This window comes from Lepus europaeus, chromosome X (genome assembly GCF_033115175.1).
Source record: "Lepus europaeus isolate LE1 chromosome X, mLepTim1.pri, whole genome shotgun sequence".
NCBI classification, from domain to species: Eukaryota; Metazoa; Chordata; class Mammalia; order Lagomorpha; family Leporidae; genus Lepus; species Lepus europaeus.
Window position 1 is genome coordinate 67936967 of NC_084850.1, and position 15551 is coordinate 67952517.

General features: G+C 39.3%; 1 protein-coding gene across 1 annotated transcript in view; it reads left to right on the top strand.

Annotated features, from left to right (window-relative positions):
• CYLC1 (cylicin 1) overlaps window positions 1-15551 on the top strand; it is an 89535-nt gene that overhangs the window by 50713 nt on the left and 23271 nt on the right. The window contains exons 2-3 of the mRNA XM_062183054.1: window positions 41-94; window positions 7535-7627. Coding sequence (XP_062039038.1) covers window positions 41-94; window positions 7535-7627 — 147 coding nt within the window. The remainder of the gene's footprint in view (window positions 1-40; window positions 95-7534; window positions 7628-15551) is intronic.

Below are 15551 nucleotides of genomic sequence, written 5' to 3' on the forward strand. Positions count from 1 at the left end.
TCTTTGAAGAGTTTGTAAACAACTGTTATTTCTGTTTTAGGTGTCTGGGAGAATTAAAGAAAGAAAACATCCAGATGTGGAGTTCTCTGCATCAGTAAGTTCTTAATTATTGTATCAACTCCTTTAGAATAAGAAAAGTAATTCAGATATTCTGTTCTACTTATTTCAGTTTTCATATGTGTTCTTGCCCAAAAAATGGCCATTTTATTTAAACTTCCAAATTAATATGCACAAAGCCTTTGTTTTCACTTTCATTTCTAATTTTACCCTTGTTATTTTGTTTTCTTCCTACATTATTGAGCATAAAGCTTTCATTTTCCCTTTCATTTCTTATTTTACCTTTTTTCCCATCCTACATACTTTAGTTTTAATTGGTTGTTGTATTTCTACTCCTTTAATATCTATATAGATCATAGATTTTCAACCTCTTTTTTTTACTATACATAAATTTCCCTGCAAATAAACATTTGTAGCCCACTAATATAAAAATATAATTTTATTTAGGATATTCAAAATTTTGTCTAATTTTTATTGTGGTTTGTTTTTCACTTCTTTAGAGACATTTGTTGATCTGATAATGTTGAGCTGCTATTCTTAAGCAGAGGATATTAAGATGAGTTGCTTTTCTCTTACTGCCTTCAAAATTTTTTGTCTTTAAGAACTCAGTCATGGCCGGCGCCGTGGCTTAACAGGCTAATCCTCCACCTTGCGGCGCCGGCACACTGGGTTCTAGTCCCAGTTGGGGCACCGGATTCTATCCCGGTTGCCCCTCTTCCAGGCCAGCTCTCTGCTATGGCCCAGGAAGGCAGTGGAGGATGGCCCAAGTCCTTGGGCCCTGCACCCGCATGGGAGACCAGGAGAAGCACTTGGCTCCTGGCTTCAGATCAGCGAGATGCGCCGACTGCGGCAGCCATTGGAGGGTGAACCAACGGCAAAAAGGAAGACCTTTCTCTCTGTCTCTCTCTCTCACTATCCACTCTGCCTGTCCGAAAAAAAAAAAAAAGAACTCAATCATGCATCTGGAGACAATCTATATTTGATATGTTTGGAGTTGTTTGGGCTTTATGGATTCACATATTTGTTTTTAGAAGTTTTATGACATTATTTTTAAAATAATCTTTCTGTAGATTTTCTGCTCTTTCTGGTTTGCTTATGATATCCTATGTTTCCAGGAGGCTTTCTTTGGTCTTCATTAGTCTTTTTTTTCTTACTGTTTCTCTATTTGGTAATTTCAAATGACTGTCTCCAACAATAAGCTCACTGATTATTATTCTGCTTGATCAGTTCTGCTGTTAAAGTATTATAGAACTTTTCACTTCAGTCCTCTTGTGCTCATTAGTTCCATAATTTTTGTTTTGTTCTTTTTTATTGTTTAAATTTCTTTTTTGAATTTGTCACTGTGTTTGTGTACTGGTTTTCTGATAGTTTTTAATTGCTTAAGTGTTTTCTCTTGTAGTTCTCTAAATTTCTTTAAGACATTTATTTTAAATTGTCCAGAAGGTGGAAAGTCTCCATTTGAGGATGGGGAAGTTATGTTAATAGGGTTGTATTTTGTCCCTTCCATGGATTCATGTTTCCTTGACTGTGATCCTTGTGGATGTTTTTTTAATATATGTACACTGGAAGAACTAAGCACTTATCGCAGTCTATACAGACTGATTTTAGCAGGAAATGTCCTTTATGAATCAGTCTATCAAGAGATTCTGAGAAAGGTATCTGGCATGGTTCATAGGTAGACTTGTTGCTAGAGTTCTCTGATAGGCTGACCTAATACGTATATCAACAGGTAGTGAATCTGGAGCCTGGGTCCATGGAGTAAGGCTGGAATCTGGATTGTGGGAGCTGGTTTGAAGTCTGTGTCCACAAGAACTCACCTGACACTGGATTGACCTTTGAGCCCTAGGCTGAAAGGGACTAAGAAGGTGCTTGGGGGCTCTAGGGCTTAAGTCAATGGGCATTGGCCTGGAGCCTGAGTCATGCGGGTAGGCTTGCACTGGAGTGGGCCTGGAACCTGAGTTTGTGGTGTGAGACCTGCATTTGGAGTCTGTGTAGGACAACTTGAAGTTCAGGTCTACAGGGGTGCTCCTGGAGCTGCAAACTGTGTGGAATGCCTAGTGCCAGGGTATACTGGGACAAGCCTGGACTTTGAGCACACTGGAGTGGGACTGAACATTGGGTTCCCTCTAGCCCAGGGTTCCTGAAACAGACTGAAGCCTTTGGTTAGGCTGTTGCTGTGAAATTCCTGGAGCCTGGATCTAGTATGGTTTGGAGCCTGGGTCTGTGTGCTTGCCTGGAGTAAAGGTCTGTGAGTACCAACCTAGAACCAGAGTTAACAGGGAGCCTTTTGCCTGGGCCCATAGGGGCTTGTTCAGTGCTGGAGTCTACTGGGATTGCGACCTAAAGCCTAAGTCTCTGAAGTAGACCCTGGACCTGAATCTTTTGGAACCTAGGTCCACTGGGTCCTGCCCAGGGCCTGGGACCACAGAAACTAGCCCAAATCTGAGATTTACCATACCAATCTGGTGCTATCATATGGTTGAATGCAAGGTTAGAATATGTCGTCATGGAGTCTGGGACTGCAGCGGCTGGCATGATGCCTGGGTTGCCCTGAAGCCTGGGGACATATGATCTAGGCAGGTACTAGGCTGGTCTGAAGCCTGCAACTGCAATGGTTGGCCTAGCACTGGGCATATGTAAAGCCTGTTTCTGTAGGGGCCAACCTGGAGTGCCTGAGGTCACAGGACTGGCCTGGAACCAAGGTCTATAAGTGACAACTGGGTACTAAAGTGAGACTGGAGTCTGGATACACAGCTATCAAGACTGGTACTTGGGATTGTCAAGACTGGTCTGGACTTTAATGGGTCTTTATTTGTGGAGGCTGGATTGGTATCTGGGGCCATGGGAGCCAGCCTTGATATGGAGATCTTTGAGCACCAGCCTACGACCATTGGTGCCTGCTTGCCGCTGAGACGTGCTTAGAGACTAAGTGTTCAAGATCATCCTAGAGACTGGGGCCATACAGTTGACATGGATATTGAGTTTGTGGGGGCTCAACTACTTCTAGGGCAGGTGAGATGTTTGGGACCAGTTGGATCTACCTGGAATCTCAGGCAGACTGGAGCCTGAATCTGCAGGATTCATTTACTGCTGGGTTGGACCTGAAAACTGAATCTGTGGGAGTCATCCTGGTTCTGCGGCATGTGTTCAGACTGGAACTACAGGGGTCAGCTTTGTGATAAAGTATGCCTGAAGACTGCATAAGCAGAGACAGCCTGCAGCTTAGGGTTATGGGGATCATCCTAGTTCTGGGTTTTACTGGGGTAGGCATGATCTTGGGACCCCAGTCAAAATCCTGGGCTTACTTCATTTTTCTCCTCTCAGCAGAAAGGTTTACCTCTCTTCTCTGTGTCACCTGGTGCTGGAGGAGAGGTCATGTGGATAGTGTGAAACTGTCCTTCCTATCCACTTCAGGACCTCTTTTCTTATTTGTGCTATATTCTCTCAAGTGGCTTGTATAGGTCTTGTGAAGGTGTTTTTATGTGTGAGTAGCTGTTCAAATTGATGTTTCTGAGAGGGAAACAATAGAGGAAAGTACTATTCCATCATTTTATTGCTGTCACTCTTCACTATGTTGCACAGATTCTATTCTTATTCTTACTTTCCAAATATCTGGGGAGTTTTTAGTTCCCTTTTTATTACTGGAGTTTTTGATTAATTCAACTGCAGTCATCACACATTGCATATGATTTTAATACATGGATACTTATTCAGACTTGCTTTATTGCCCAATATACAGACACTCTATCATTAAATATTCCTTGTGAACTTGGCAAAGGATCTGCCCTATTTATTATCTCAATCTAACTTACTTTGACATTAGTAACTTACTTTGACAAAGGTCCATGGAAAAATGGAATTAGACTTATTTTCATGCAAAAAATTAAATCCATGTATAAGTTTTTTCATAATATGCATTTTCCAAAAATGTCTTGAAGACCCTTCCTATGCATAGATTTGAAGAAAAAAATTGCACCAAAATAAATATTTCTTTTGTCTCATTTTCCATGAACTTTTAAAGTACTCTAATAATAACTCCTCTTTCTTTTTATTTTCAGACTTTTTGTGTACTTTTATTTCTGGTATATCTCATTTTTTGCTTTTTTATTTTTTATTCTATTTGAGTTATGCAAGTATTATATATTTCCTATATACAGATTTGGAAACATAGTGGGACTTTCCCCCCTACTCCCTGCCCACCCACATTCCAACTCTTCCTCCTCCCTCTTGGATTCCCATTCTTGATTTTTACAGTGATCTATTTTCAGTATACTTAATGATCATATAGCTCACCCTACTCTAAACAAAGGAGTTCAACAAATAGCATGAAGAGAAATGTAACAAAACAGAACAGAATCTTGTTCCTCAATGGAAGAGACTAGGGCTATAAAAGATCATCTATTCTTGAAATGTCTATTTAACTCCAATACATTACATTTCAGTTATTTCATGAGTTACATCAGATCAGGGAAAACATATGATATCTGTCTTTTGGGGACTGGCTTATTTCACTAAGTATAATGGTTTCCAGTTGCAACCATCTTGCTGCAAGGGAGAAGATTTCATTTTTTTACAGGTGAGTAGTTATACCATAGTGTATATATTTTTTAAATAAAACTTTTATTTAATAAATATAAATTTCCAAAGTACAGCTTACAGGTTACAATGGCTTTCCCCCCCCCCATAACTTCCCTCCCACCTGCAACCCTCCCCTCTCCCACTACCTCTCCCCTTCCATTCACATTAAGATTCATTTTCAATTATCTTTATATATAGAAGATCAATTTAGCATATATTAAGTAAAGATTTCAACAGTTTGCATCCACACAGAAACACAACTGTAAATTACTGTTTGAGTACTAGTTATAGCATTAAATCACAATGTACAGCACATTTAGGACAGAGACCCTACATGAGGAGTAAGTGAACAGTGACTCCTGTTGTTGACTTAACAAATTGATACTCTTGTTTATGGCATCAGTAGTCACCCTAGGCTCTTGTTATGAGTTGCCAAGGCTATAGAAGCCTTTTGAGTTCGCCGACTCTGATCTTATTTAGACAAGGTCATAGTCAAAGTGGAAGTTCTCTCATCCCTTCAGAGAAAAGTACCTCCTTCTTTGATGACCTGTTCTTTCCACTGGGATCTCACTCGCAGAGATCTTTCATATAGGTTGTTAGGGGTTTTTTTTTGTTGTTTTTTGTTTTGTTTTGTTTTGTTTTTTGGCCACAGTGTCTTGGCTTTCCATGTCTAAAATACTCTCATGGGATCTTCAGCCAGATCTGAATGCCTTAAGGGCTGATTCTGAGGCCAGAGTGCTGTTTAGGACATCTGCCATTCTATGAGTCTGCTGTGTATCCCGCTTCATTATGATCAATTGTGAACAGAAATTGATCGCTTGGACTAGTGAGATGGCATTGGTACATGCCACCTTGATGGGATTTAATTGGAATCCCCTGGCATGTTTCCAACTTTACCATTTGGGGCAAGTCCGACTGAACATAGGCCGATCTATACCTCTCCCTCTCTTATTCCCACTCTTATATTTAACAGGGATCACTTTTCAGTTATTTTTTTATTTTTATTTATTTTTTTTACTTTTTGACAGGTAGAGTGGACAGTGAGAGAGAGAGAGACAGAGAGAAAGGTCTTCCTTTGCCGTTGGTTCACCCTCCAATGGCCGCCGCAGCCAGCGCACTGCGGCCGGCGCACCACACTGATCCAAAAGCAGGAGCCAGGTGCTTCTCCTGGTCTCCCATGGGGTGCAGGGCCCAAGCACTTGGGCCATCCTCCACTGCACTCCCAGGCCATAGCAGAGAGCTGGCCTGGAAGAGGGGCAACCAGGACAGAATCTGGCGCCCTGACCGGGACTAGAACCTGGTGTGCCGGCACCACTAGGTGGAGGATTAGCCTCTTGAGCCACGGCGCCGGCCTCAGTTATATTTCAACACTTAGAATAATTGTGTATTAATTACAGAGTTCAACCAATAGTATTAAGTAGAACAAAAAAAATACTAAAAGGGATAAAGTATTAAGTTGTTCATCAACAGTCAGGGCAAGGGCTGATCAAGTCACTGTTTCTCAAAGTGACCATTTCACTTCAACAGGTTGCCTTTTTGGTGCTTGGTTAGTTATGTATATATATATATACATATATATATATACATATATGCTATATATAGCATAGTTTCTTAATCCAGTCAACAGTTGATTGGACTTCTGCATTGACTCCATATCTTAGCTAGTGTGAATTGTGCTGCAATGAATATAAGGTACAGATAACTCTTTTGTATACTGATTTCTTTTGATTTGGGTAAATTCCCAGGAGTGCAATGGCTGGATCACAAGATATATGTATATTCAGATTTCTGAGGTATCTCCATACTGTCTTCCACAGTGGTTGCACCAGATTACATTCCCACCAGCAGTGGACCAGGGCAGCTTTTTCCCCACATCCACACCAGCATTTGTTGTTTGTTGATTTCTGGGGTGAGGTAAAACCTCATCGTGGTTTTTATTTGCATTTCCCTGATGGCTATTGATCCTGAGCATTTTTGCAAGTGTCTCTTGGCCATTTGAATTTTCTCTCTTGAAAAATATCAGTTTAGGGGCTGGCACTGTGGCACAGTGGGTTAATGCCCAGGCCTGAAGTATCCCATATGGGCACCGGTTCGAGTCCCAGCTGCTCCACTTCTAATCCAGCTTTCTGCTATGGCGTGGGAAAGCAGTAGAAGATGGCCCAAGTCCTTGGGCCCCTGCACCCGTGTGGGAGACCTGGAAGAAGCTCCTGGCTCCTGGTTTCATATTGGTGCAGTTCTGGCCATTGCAGCCAATTGAGGAGTGAACCATCGGATGGAAGACCTCTCTCTCTCTCTCTCTCTCTCTCTCTCTGCCTCTCCTCTCTCTGTGTAACTCTTGACTTCCAAATAAATAAATAAATCCTAAGAAAAGAAAAATATCTGTTTAAATCCTTTGCCCATTTCTTAACTGGATTGTTTGTTATGTTGTTGTTGATTTTCTTGAGCTCTTAATATATTCTGCATGCTAACCCATTATCAGTTGTGTAGCTTGCAAATATTTTCTCCAATTCTGTTGGCTGTCTCTTCACTTTGCTAAGTGTTTCTTTTCAGTGCAGAAGTTCCTCAGCTTGAAGTAGTGTCATTTGTCGATTTTGGATTTGATTGCCTGTGTTTCTGGGTTCTTTTTCAAGAAGTCCTTGCCTATGCCAATGTCTTATAGAATTTCCCCCTAGGTTCTCCAATGATATGATGGTATTGGGTCATAGATTTAGGTCTTTGATCGATTTTGAGTGGATTTTAGTGTACAGTGTAAGGTAGGAGTCTAGTTTCATACTTGTGCATGTGGAGATCCAATTTCCCCAGCACAATTTGTTAAAGAGACTGTCCTTGCTCCGTGGATTGATTTTAGTTCTTTTATCAAAGATAAGTTGGCTGTAGATGTATGGTGTGATTTCTGTAGTTTCTATTCTACTCCATTGACCTACAAGTCTGTTTTTGTGCCAGTACCAGGCTGCTTTGATGATGACTACTGTGTAATAAGTCTTGAAATCAGGTAATGTGGTATCTCCAGCTGTGTTTTTGTTGTATAAGATTACTTTAGCTATTGGGGTCTGTTGTGTGTTTCCATATGATTTTCAGCATAGTTTTCTCCAGATCAGTGAAGAACGTTCTTTGTATTTTGATTAGGATCTCATTGAATCTGTAAATTGCTTTTGGTTGTATGGACATTTTGCTAATGCTGATTCTTCCAGTTAATGAACATGGAAGATTTTTTTCATCTTTTAATATCTTCCTCTATTTCTTTCTTTAATGTTTTGCAATTTTCATCATAGAGATCTTTGACATTCTTAGTTAAATTTATTCCAAGGTATTTTATTGTTTTGTGGGTTATTGTGAATGGGATCTTAGAAGTTATTTCTCTGCTGTGACATTGTCTGTTTATACAAAGGCTATTGATTTTGTGTGTTGATTTTATATCCTGCCACTTTACCAAATTCTTTTATGAGTTCCAATAGTCTCTCAGTGGGGTCTTTTGGATCCCCTATTTATAGGATCATGTCATCTGAAAATATGGATAGTTTGACTTCCTCTTTTCCTATTTGTATCCTTTTGATACCTTTTTCTTGCCTAACGGCTCTGACTAAAACTTCCAGGAATGTATTAAATAGCAACTGTGAGTGTGGGCATCCTTTTCTGGTTCCATATCTTAGGAGGGATACTTCCAGCTTTTCCCATTCAAAAAGATGCTGGTCATGGGCTTCTTGTATATTGCCTTGATTGTGTTGAGGACTATTCCTTCTATACTCTTTTTTCTTATGGTCTTCTTCATGAAAGGATGTTGTATTTTATCAAATGCTTTCTCTACATCTATTGAGATAATCATATAGTTTTTGTCCTTCAGTTTGTTAATATGATGTATCACATTAATTGATGTTGAACCATCCCTGCATACTGAGGATAAATTCCATGTGGTCTGGGTAAATGATCTTTTTTTTATGTGCTATTATATTCAATTAGCTAATATTTTGTTGAGGATTTTTGCATCTATGTTCATCAAAGATATTGATTGATAGTTCTCTTTCTCTGTTGCATCTTTTCCAGATTTAGGTATTAAGGTGATGCAGGCTTCTTAGAAAGAGTTTTGGAGGATTTCATCCTTTTCAGTTATTTTGAATAGCCTGAGAAGAGTGTGAATTAGTTCTTCTTTAAGTATCTGGTAGAATTCTTCAGGACAGCCATCTGGCTCTGGGCTTTTCTTTGTTTGGAGGGTCTTTATTAGTGATTCAATTTTTATCTTGGTTATTGGTCTGTTTAGGGTTTCTATATCTTCACTACTCAATTTTGGCAGTTTGTAAGTTTCTAGGAAATGATCCATTTTTTAGGTTCCCTAATTTGTTGGCATACAGCTCTTTGTAAGAGTTTCTGATGATTCTTTTTATTTCTTTGTTATCTGGTGTTACATTTCCTTTATCATCTCTAAAATATTGATTTGGGTTTTTCCTTCTTTTTTGTTTATTTGTCCCAATAATGTACCAATTTTGTTTATCCTTTTAAAAACAGCTCTTCATTTCACTGATTTTTGTATTTTTATTTCAATTTTGTTTATTTCTTCTCTAATTTTAATTTTTTCTTTCCTCCTACTAAATTTGAGTTTGGTTTGTTGTTGGTTTTCTAGGTTTTTGAGATGTATTGGTAGCTCATTTATTTGGTATCTTTATGGTTTCTTCATGTAGGCACCAATTGCTATAAACTTCCCTCTTAACACTGTTTTTGCTGTATTCTATAAGTTTTGATATGATGTATTGTCATCTTCATTTGTTTCCATAAATTTATTGACATCTCTTTTGATTTCTTCTATGACCCACTGTTCATTTAGTAGCATGTTGTTCTGTCTCTATGTGTTTGCATATGGTCTAGAAATTCTTGAGTTGATTTCCAGCTTCATTCCATTGTGGTCAGAGAAGATGCATGGAATGATTTCTCTTTTCTTTTAATTTACTGTTACTTACTTTGTGGCCTAGTATATGGTCTATCCTAGAGAATGTTCCATGCACTGATGAAAAGAATGTGTATTCTGCCACTGTGGGGTGAAGTTTCTGTAGATATCTGTTAGGTCCATTTGGTCTATTTGTCAATTAACTCTTTTGCTTCCTTGCTGATATTCTATTTGGTTGATTTCTTCATTGCTGAGAATAGGATATTGAAGCCCCCCATTACTACTGTATGGGAGTCCCTGTCTCCTTTTAAGTCTATTAACATTTCTTTGAAATAGCCAGGCACCTTGTAATTGGGTGCATATACGTTTATTATAGTCACATATTCCTGTTGAATTGATCTCTTAATCATTACATAGTGCCCTTCTTCATCTCTTTTAACAGATTTTATGTCGAAGTCTATTTTGTCTGAAATTAGGATGGCAACACCAGCTCTTTTTTGGTTTCTGTTAGCATGGAATATCTTTTTCCATCCTTTCACTTTCAGTTTGTGGGTATCTTTGTTGGTGAGTTGTGTTTCTTGTAAGCAGCAAATAGATTAGTCTTGTTTATTAATCTGTCCAGCCTATCTGTGTCATTTAGCTGGAGAATTGAGGACATTTATCTTCAAGGTCACTATTGATAAGTAATGACTCAGCCCTGCCAATTTCCCCTAAATATTCCTATTGTTTAAGTTAGATTTCTTTTGTATTTCTACTAGGGGCTTTTCTGTCTTCTCAGACTTTCATAATGATGAAAGTGTTTCTTTCTGTTTCTGTGTGTAGCACATCCTTAAGCATATTTTGTAAGGCTGGATGAGTGTGACAAATTCTTTCAATTTCTGTTTGCTATGGAAAGCCTTTATTTCACCTTCATTCAAAAATGCAAGCTTTGCAGGGTATTGTATTTTTGGTAGACAGTTTTTTTTTCTTTTAAGACTTGGACTATATTTCACTATTCCCTTCCTGACTGTAGGGTTTCTGATGAAAAGTCCATTATGAGTATAATTGAAAATCTTTGTTTTCCCTGATCGGCAACAACTGAGCACCAAAGGGGAAACCTGTTGAAGTGAAATGGACACTATAAGAAACAATGACCTGATCAGCTCTTGTCCTGACTCTAGATGTACAATGTAATACTTTATCCTTTTTAGTATTTGTTGTTTTTGTTGTTGTTGTTGTTCTAGTACTAGTGGTTGAACTCTGTCATTAACACACAATTATTCTTAGGTGTTTAAATTTTAACTGAAAAGTGATCCCTGTTAAATTTAAGAGTGGAAAAAGAGAAGGAGGAGATGTACAATTTGGGACATGCACAATCAGACTTGCCCCAAATGATGGAGTTAGAAATGTGCCAGGGGATTCCAATACAATCCCATCAAGGTGGCATGTACCAATGCCATCTCACTAGTCCAAGTGATCAATTTCAGTTCACAATCAATGGCTCTCATAGGTCTAAGAATCAAAGGGATCACACAAACAAGACAAGTGTCTGCTAATACTAACTGATAAAATCAAAAAGGGAGAGAAAGATCCAACATGGGAAGGGGGAGACACAGCAGACTCATAGAATGGCAGACGTCCTAAACAACACTCTGGCCTCAGAATCAGCCCTTAAGGCATTCGGATCTGGCTCAAGAGCCCATGAGAGTATTGTAGGCATGGAAAGCCAAGATATCATGGAAAAGAAAAAAAAAAGAAGAAGACCTAAATGAAAGATCTCTGTTAGTGAGATCCCAGTGGAAAGAACGGGGCCATCAAAGAAGGTGGTACCTTTCTCTGAAGGGAGGAGAGAACTTCCACTTTGACTATGACCCTATCGGAATAAGATCAAAGTCAGCGAACTCTAAAGGCTTCCATAGCCCTGGCAACTCATGACTAGAGCCTAGGAAGATTACTGACGCCATGAACAGGAGTGTCAAATTGTTAAGTCAGCAACAGAAGTCACTGTGTACTTACATCCCATGTGGGATCTGTCCTTAATGTGTTGTCTAATGTGCAGTGATGCTATAACTAGTACTGAAACTGTATTTTTACACTTTGTGTTTCTGCGTGGGTACAAACTGATGAGATCTTTACTAATTATATACTGAATCGATCTTCTGTATATAAAGATAATTGGAAATGAAAAAAAAACTGGTGTTAAATTGGAAATGGCATAGAAAATTAATTTTTTTAAAAAATATTATGTAGGATCTCTGTCTTTAATGTGCTGTACACTCTTATTTAATGCTATAACTAGTACTCCAACAGTATTTTTTTTCACTTTGTGTTGCTATATGGGGACAAACTGTTGAAATCGTTACCTAATATATACTAAACTGATCTTCTGTATATAAAGAGAATTGAAAATGAATCATGATGTGATTGGAAGGGGAGAGGGAGTGGGAAAGGGGAGGGTTGTGGGTGGGAGGGAAGTTTTGGGAGGGGGAAGCCATTGTAACCCATAAGCTGTACTTTGGAAATTTATATTCATTAAATAAAAGTTTAATAAAAAAAGAATTAAAAGAAAAAAAAGAAAATCTTCTGAAAGTAATCCTTTCTTTATGTTTTACTGTAGAAAGTTTGACTATAATGTGTCATGGTGAAGATCTTTTCTGATCATGTCTGTTCAGAGTTCTGTGTGCTTCCTCTACTTGGACGTCCCTTTCTTTCTCAAAATTGAGGAAGTTTTCTGTGATTATTTCACTAAGTAGGTTCTCCAGACTATCCTCTCTTTCTACATGTTCAGGAACTCCTAAGACCCGTATATTGGGCTGATTGATAGTATCCCATAAATCTCCAACACTGTTTTTATGTTTTCTATTTTCTTCTTGTTTTTTTTTTTTCCCTAAGATTTCCAATGATGTGTCTTGTAGTTCGGATGTTCTTTCTTCTGCCTCTCCAAGTCCGCTGTTAAGCCTTTCCACTACACTTTTATTTGGTCTATTGAGTTCTTCGTTTCTAATATTTCATTTTGATTTCTCTTTACAATCTCAATTTCATGGAAAAAATTTTCATTCATGTCTTGTATAATTTTCTTTTTTTATTTTTATTTTTGACAGGCAGTTAGACAGTGAGAGAGAAAGAGAGACAGAGAGAAAGGTCTTCCTTCCATTGGTTCACCCCCCAAATGGCTGCCATGGCCGGCACTGCACTGATCCAAAGCCAGGAGCCAGGTGCTTCCTCCTGGTCTCCCACGCAGGTGCAGGGGCCCAAGCACTTGGGCCATTCTCCACTGCCTTTCCGGGCCACAGCAGAGAGCTGGACTGCAGGAGGAGCAACTGGTTCTAGAACCCGGCACCCATATGGATGCCGATGCCGCACACAGAGGATTAACCAAGTGAGCCACAGCGCTGGCCCATCCTGTATAATTTTCTTTAGTTCATGTATTTGCTTCTGATTCCTTTAGAGTAATAATAGGATTAATTTTTTGAATTCTATTTCTGGAATTTTCTAAATCTCTTTATCTTCACATTCTAATATTAAAATGTTGTGTTTTTGTGGGGGTCATAGTGTCTTCTTTATTCTTATTTCTTGAATTTCTGCACTTATTTTTTGGCATTTGTGGATTTAATGTTTATCTTTTACTTCTGATGGCTTTTATCTTTGGGTTATGCTTCTGTGGCTTAGTGGAATGTGTGCACTTTCAGAGAATACAAAGAGGTGTGTGGTGGGTGTAGCCTAGGAGTTCTGGTAAATGCTCTAGGGTGGGGCAAGTTTCCAGGTAACACCCAAGTTGGGCTTGATGGAACTCAATACCCAGCTACACCCTGCCCCTTATCATGTAACCTCAGAGTCCCCAGTGTCTCAGAACTTAAGGCTCCTGCAGTCTCCAGGTTCAGAGGTTTCCCTCAGCCCTGGCAGTCTGTATCAACAGAGAGGTGGGTCTTCCCCAGACCACTCCTCCTAAGCATTTAGACTCTGGGAGGCAACAGGCACAAGTCTCAAATATATGTCTAGCCACCTCCCAGCCAGGCTTAAGTCAGTGGGGACTGTGGATCTGCTCGAATCTCTGAATCACACACACGTGAGACACTGACCAAATGCCTACTCACCTCTGTCAGTTGTTATGTGTGCACTCAAGGGGTTCTTTGGATGATGCCCTCTTCTAAAATGTAACCCACCTTCTCTCAGCCATACAGTGGGCTCTGTTTTGGAGACTTTGAAGGGAATCAAATGTCTCCATCCTCCTCCACTGGGTCTATGGGCAACTGCCAGCTACTGCCAGACCCCAGGGCTCCAGTCCAGACCCCCGAAACACTCTCCCTCCAGTTCTATCACCACAGGTTGCTGCAGTCCATCCTCACCACAACCTCCAAACTGCCACTCTCCGCCGCTGCCACTGCACTCAGACTCGTGCTGCACGTCAGTACCCTCTGCTCAGGTTCAGTCCTTTTTGCATCCTGCCATGGGGCTTCCTGGGCAGTTTTCTCTCCAATTCTCTGTTGAGAGTGCACCTTCAACACTTTTCTCCTCACTGTTTATCCCTAGCTCAGCGAAGCATGCCACTCCCTAATCCACCATCTTTTCACCCCCTGGTAAAAAGCATACATACAGGGTTTTTTTTTTTTTAACTTACTGTAACAATATCATTTTATTTTTAAGATTCATTCATTCATTCATTCATTTGAAAGGTACAGTGACAGAGAGGGAGAAACAGAGATATCTTCCATCTGCTGGTCAATGGCCTCAATGGCTGGAGCTGGGCCTGGCCAAAACCAGGAGCCTGGAACTCCATCCAGGATCTCCCACATTGGTGGCAGGTATCCAAGCACTTGAGCCATCTTCTGCTGCCTTCCCAGGCATATTAGCAGAGAGCTGGATTGGAAATAGAGCAGCTAGGACTCTAACCAGCATCCATCTTTGATGCTGACATTACAGGATACGTCTTAACCCACTGCAGCACAAAGTCAGACCCAACAATTTCATCATAAATTTAGCCCACTTACGGGGCCAGCACTGTGGCACAGCAGGTAAAACTGCTGCCTGCAGTGCCGGCATCCCATATGGGCACCAGTTGGAATCCCAGCTGCTCCACTTTCGATGCAGCTCTCTGCTATGGCCTGGGAAAGCAGTAGAGAATGGCCCAAGTGTTTGAGTCCCTGCACCCACATGGGAGACCCAGAATATGCTCCTGGCTCCTGACTTCAGATTGGCCTAGCGACTCCATCCATTATGGCCAATTAGGGAGTAAACCAGTGGATGGAAAACCCCTCTCTCTCTCTGCCTCTCCTCTGTGTAACTTTGACATTCAAATAAATAAATAAAAACAATTTATTCCACTTACTTTTAATTTGTTACTTTTATTTTTGGAGTTAAATCTAACATTTCACATTTTGTATATAATTTGTCCAGTATTTTAGTCTCTAGTTTGATTTTCTCGCTTGCCTTTGTATCAATCAAGTATCCTTGTTACATTTGCCTTGTGTTTTCCTACAAGTTACATATTCTTTCAATATTCATTTTTAATAAAATCTTTTATTTTGAAATAATCTTTTGTTTACATAAAAGTTAGAGATGATATAGAGTTATCTTGCATCTATCACCCAGTTTCCCCCATTGTAAACATCTCATATTATTATTATTGCTACAGTAGTCTGGTTCATTTATCAACAATGTTGGTAAATTGATATTATTGAAAAATTTACAATTCATACCATTTTAAAATTTTTTTCCAGAATCCAAATCAGGATGCCATATTTCCTTTATCTGTCACACTTCTTTTAAAAACATTTTAATTAATAGTAATTGTACATAATCATGAACTACAGTGTGACATTTCAATACCTGTATAAAAAGTTTACTGTTCAAATCAGGGTAAGCAATATTTTCCCTTCTTTGCCATTAATTTTTGATTGTATATTCTAGCTCCTTTCTTCTATTTGCTAATAAAATATGTAATAGCTTATTGTGAACTATATAATCACTCCCATTATGTTGTGTTGTCTGTTTAATCTCAGATTTTATCCCTCATTTCTCTATTCTAAGCCCAACTTGTTCTTTAATTTCTCTATTCTCTTCA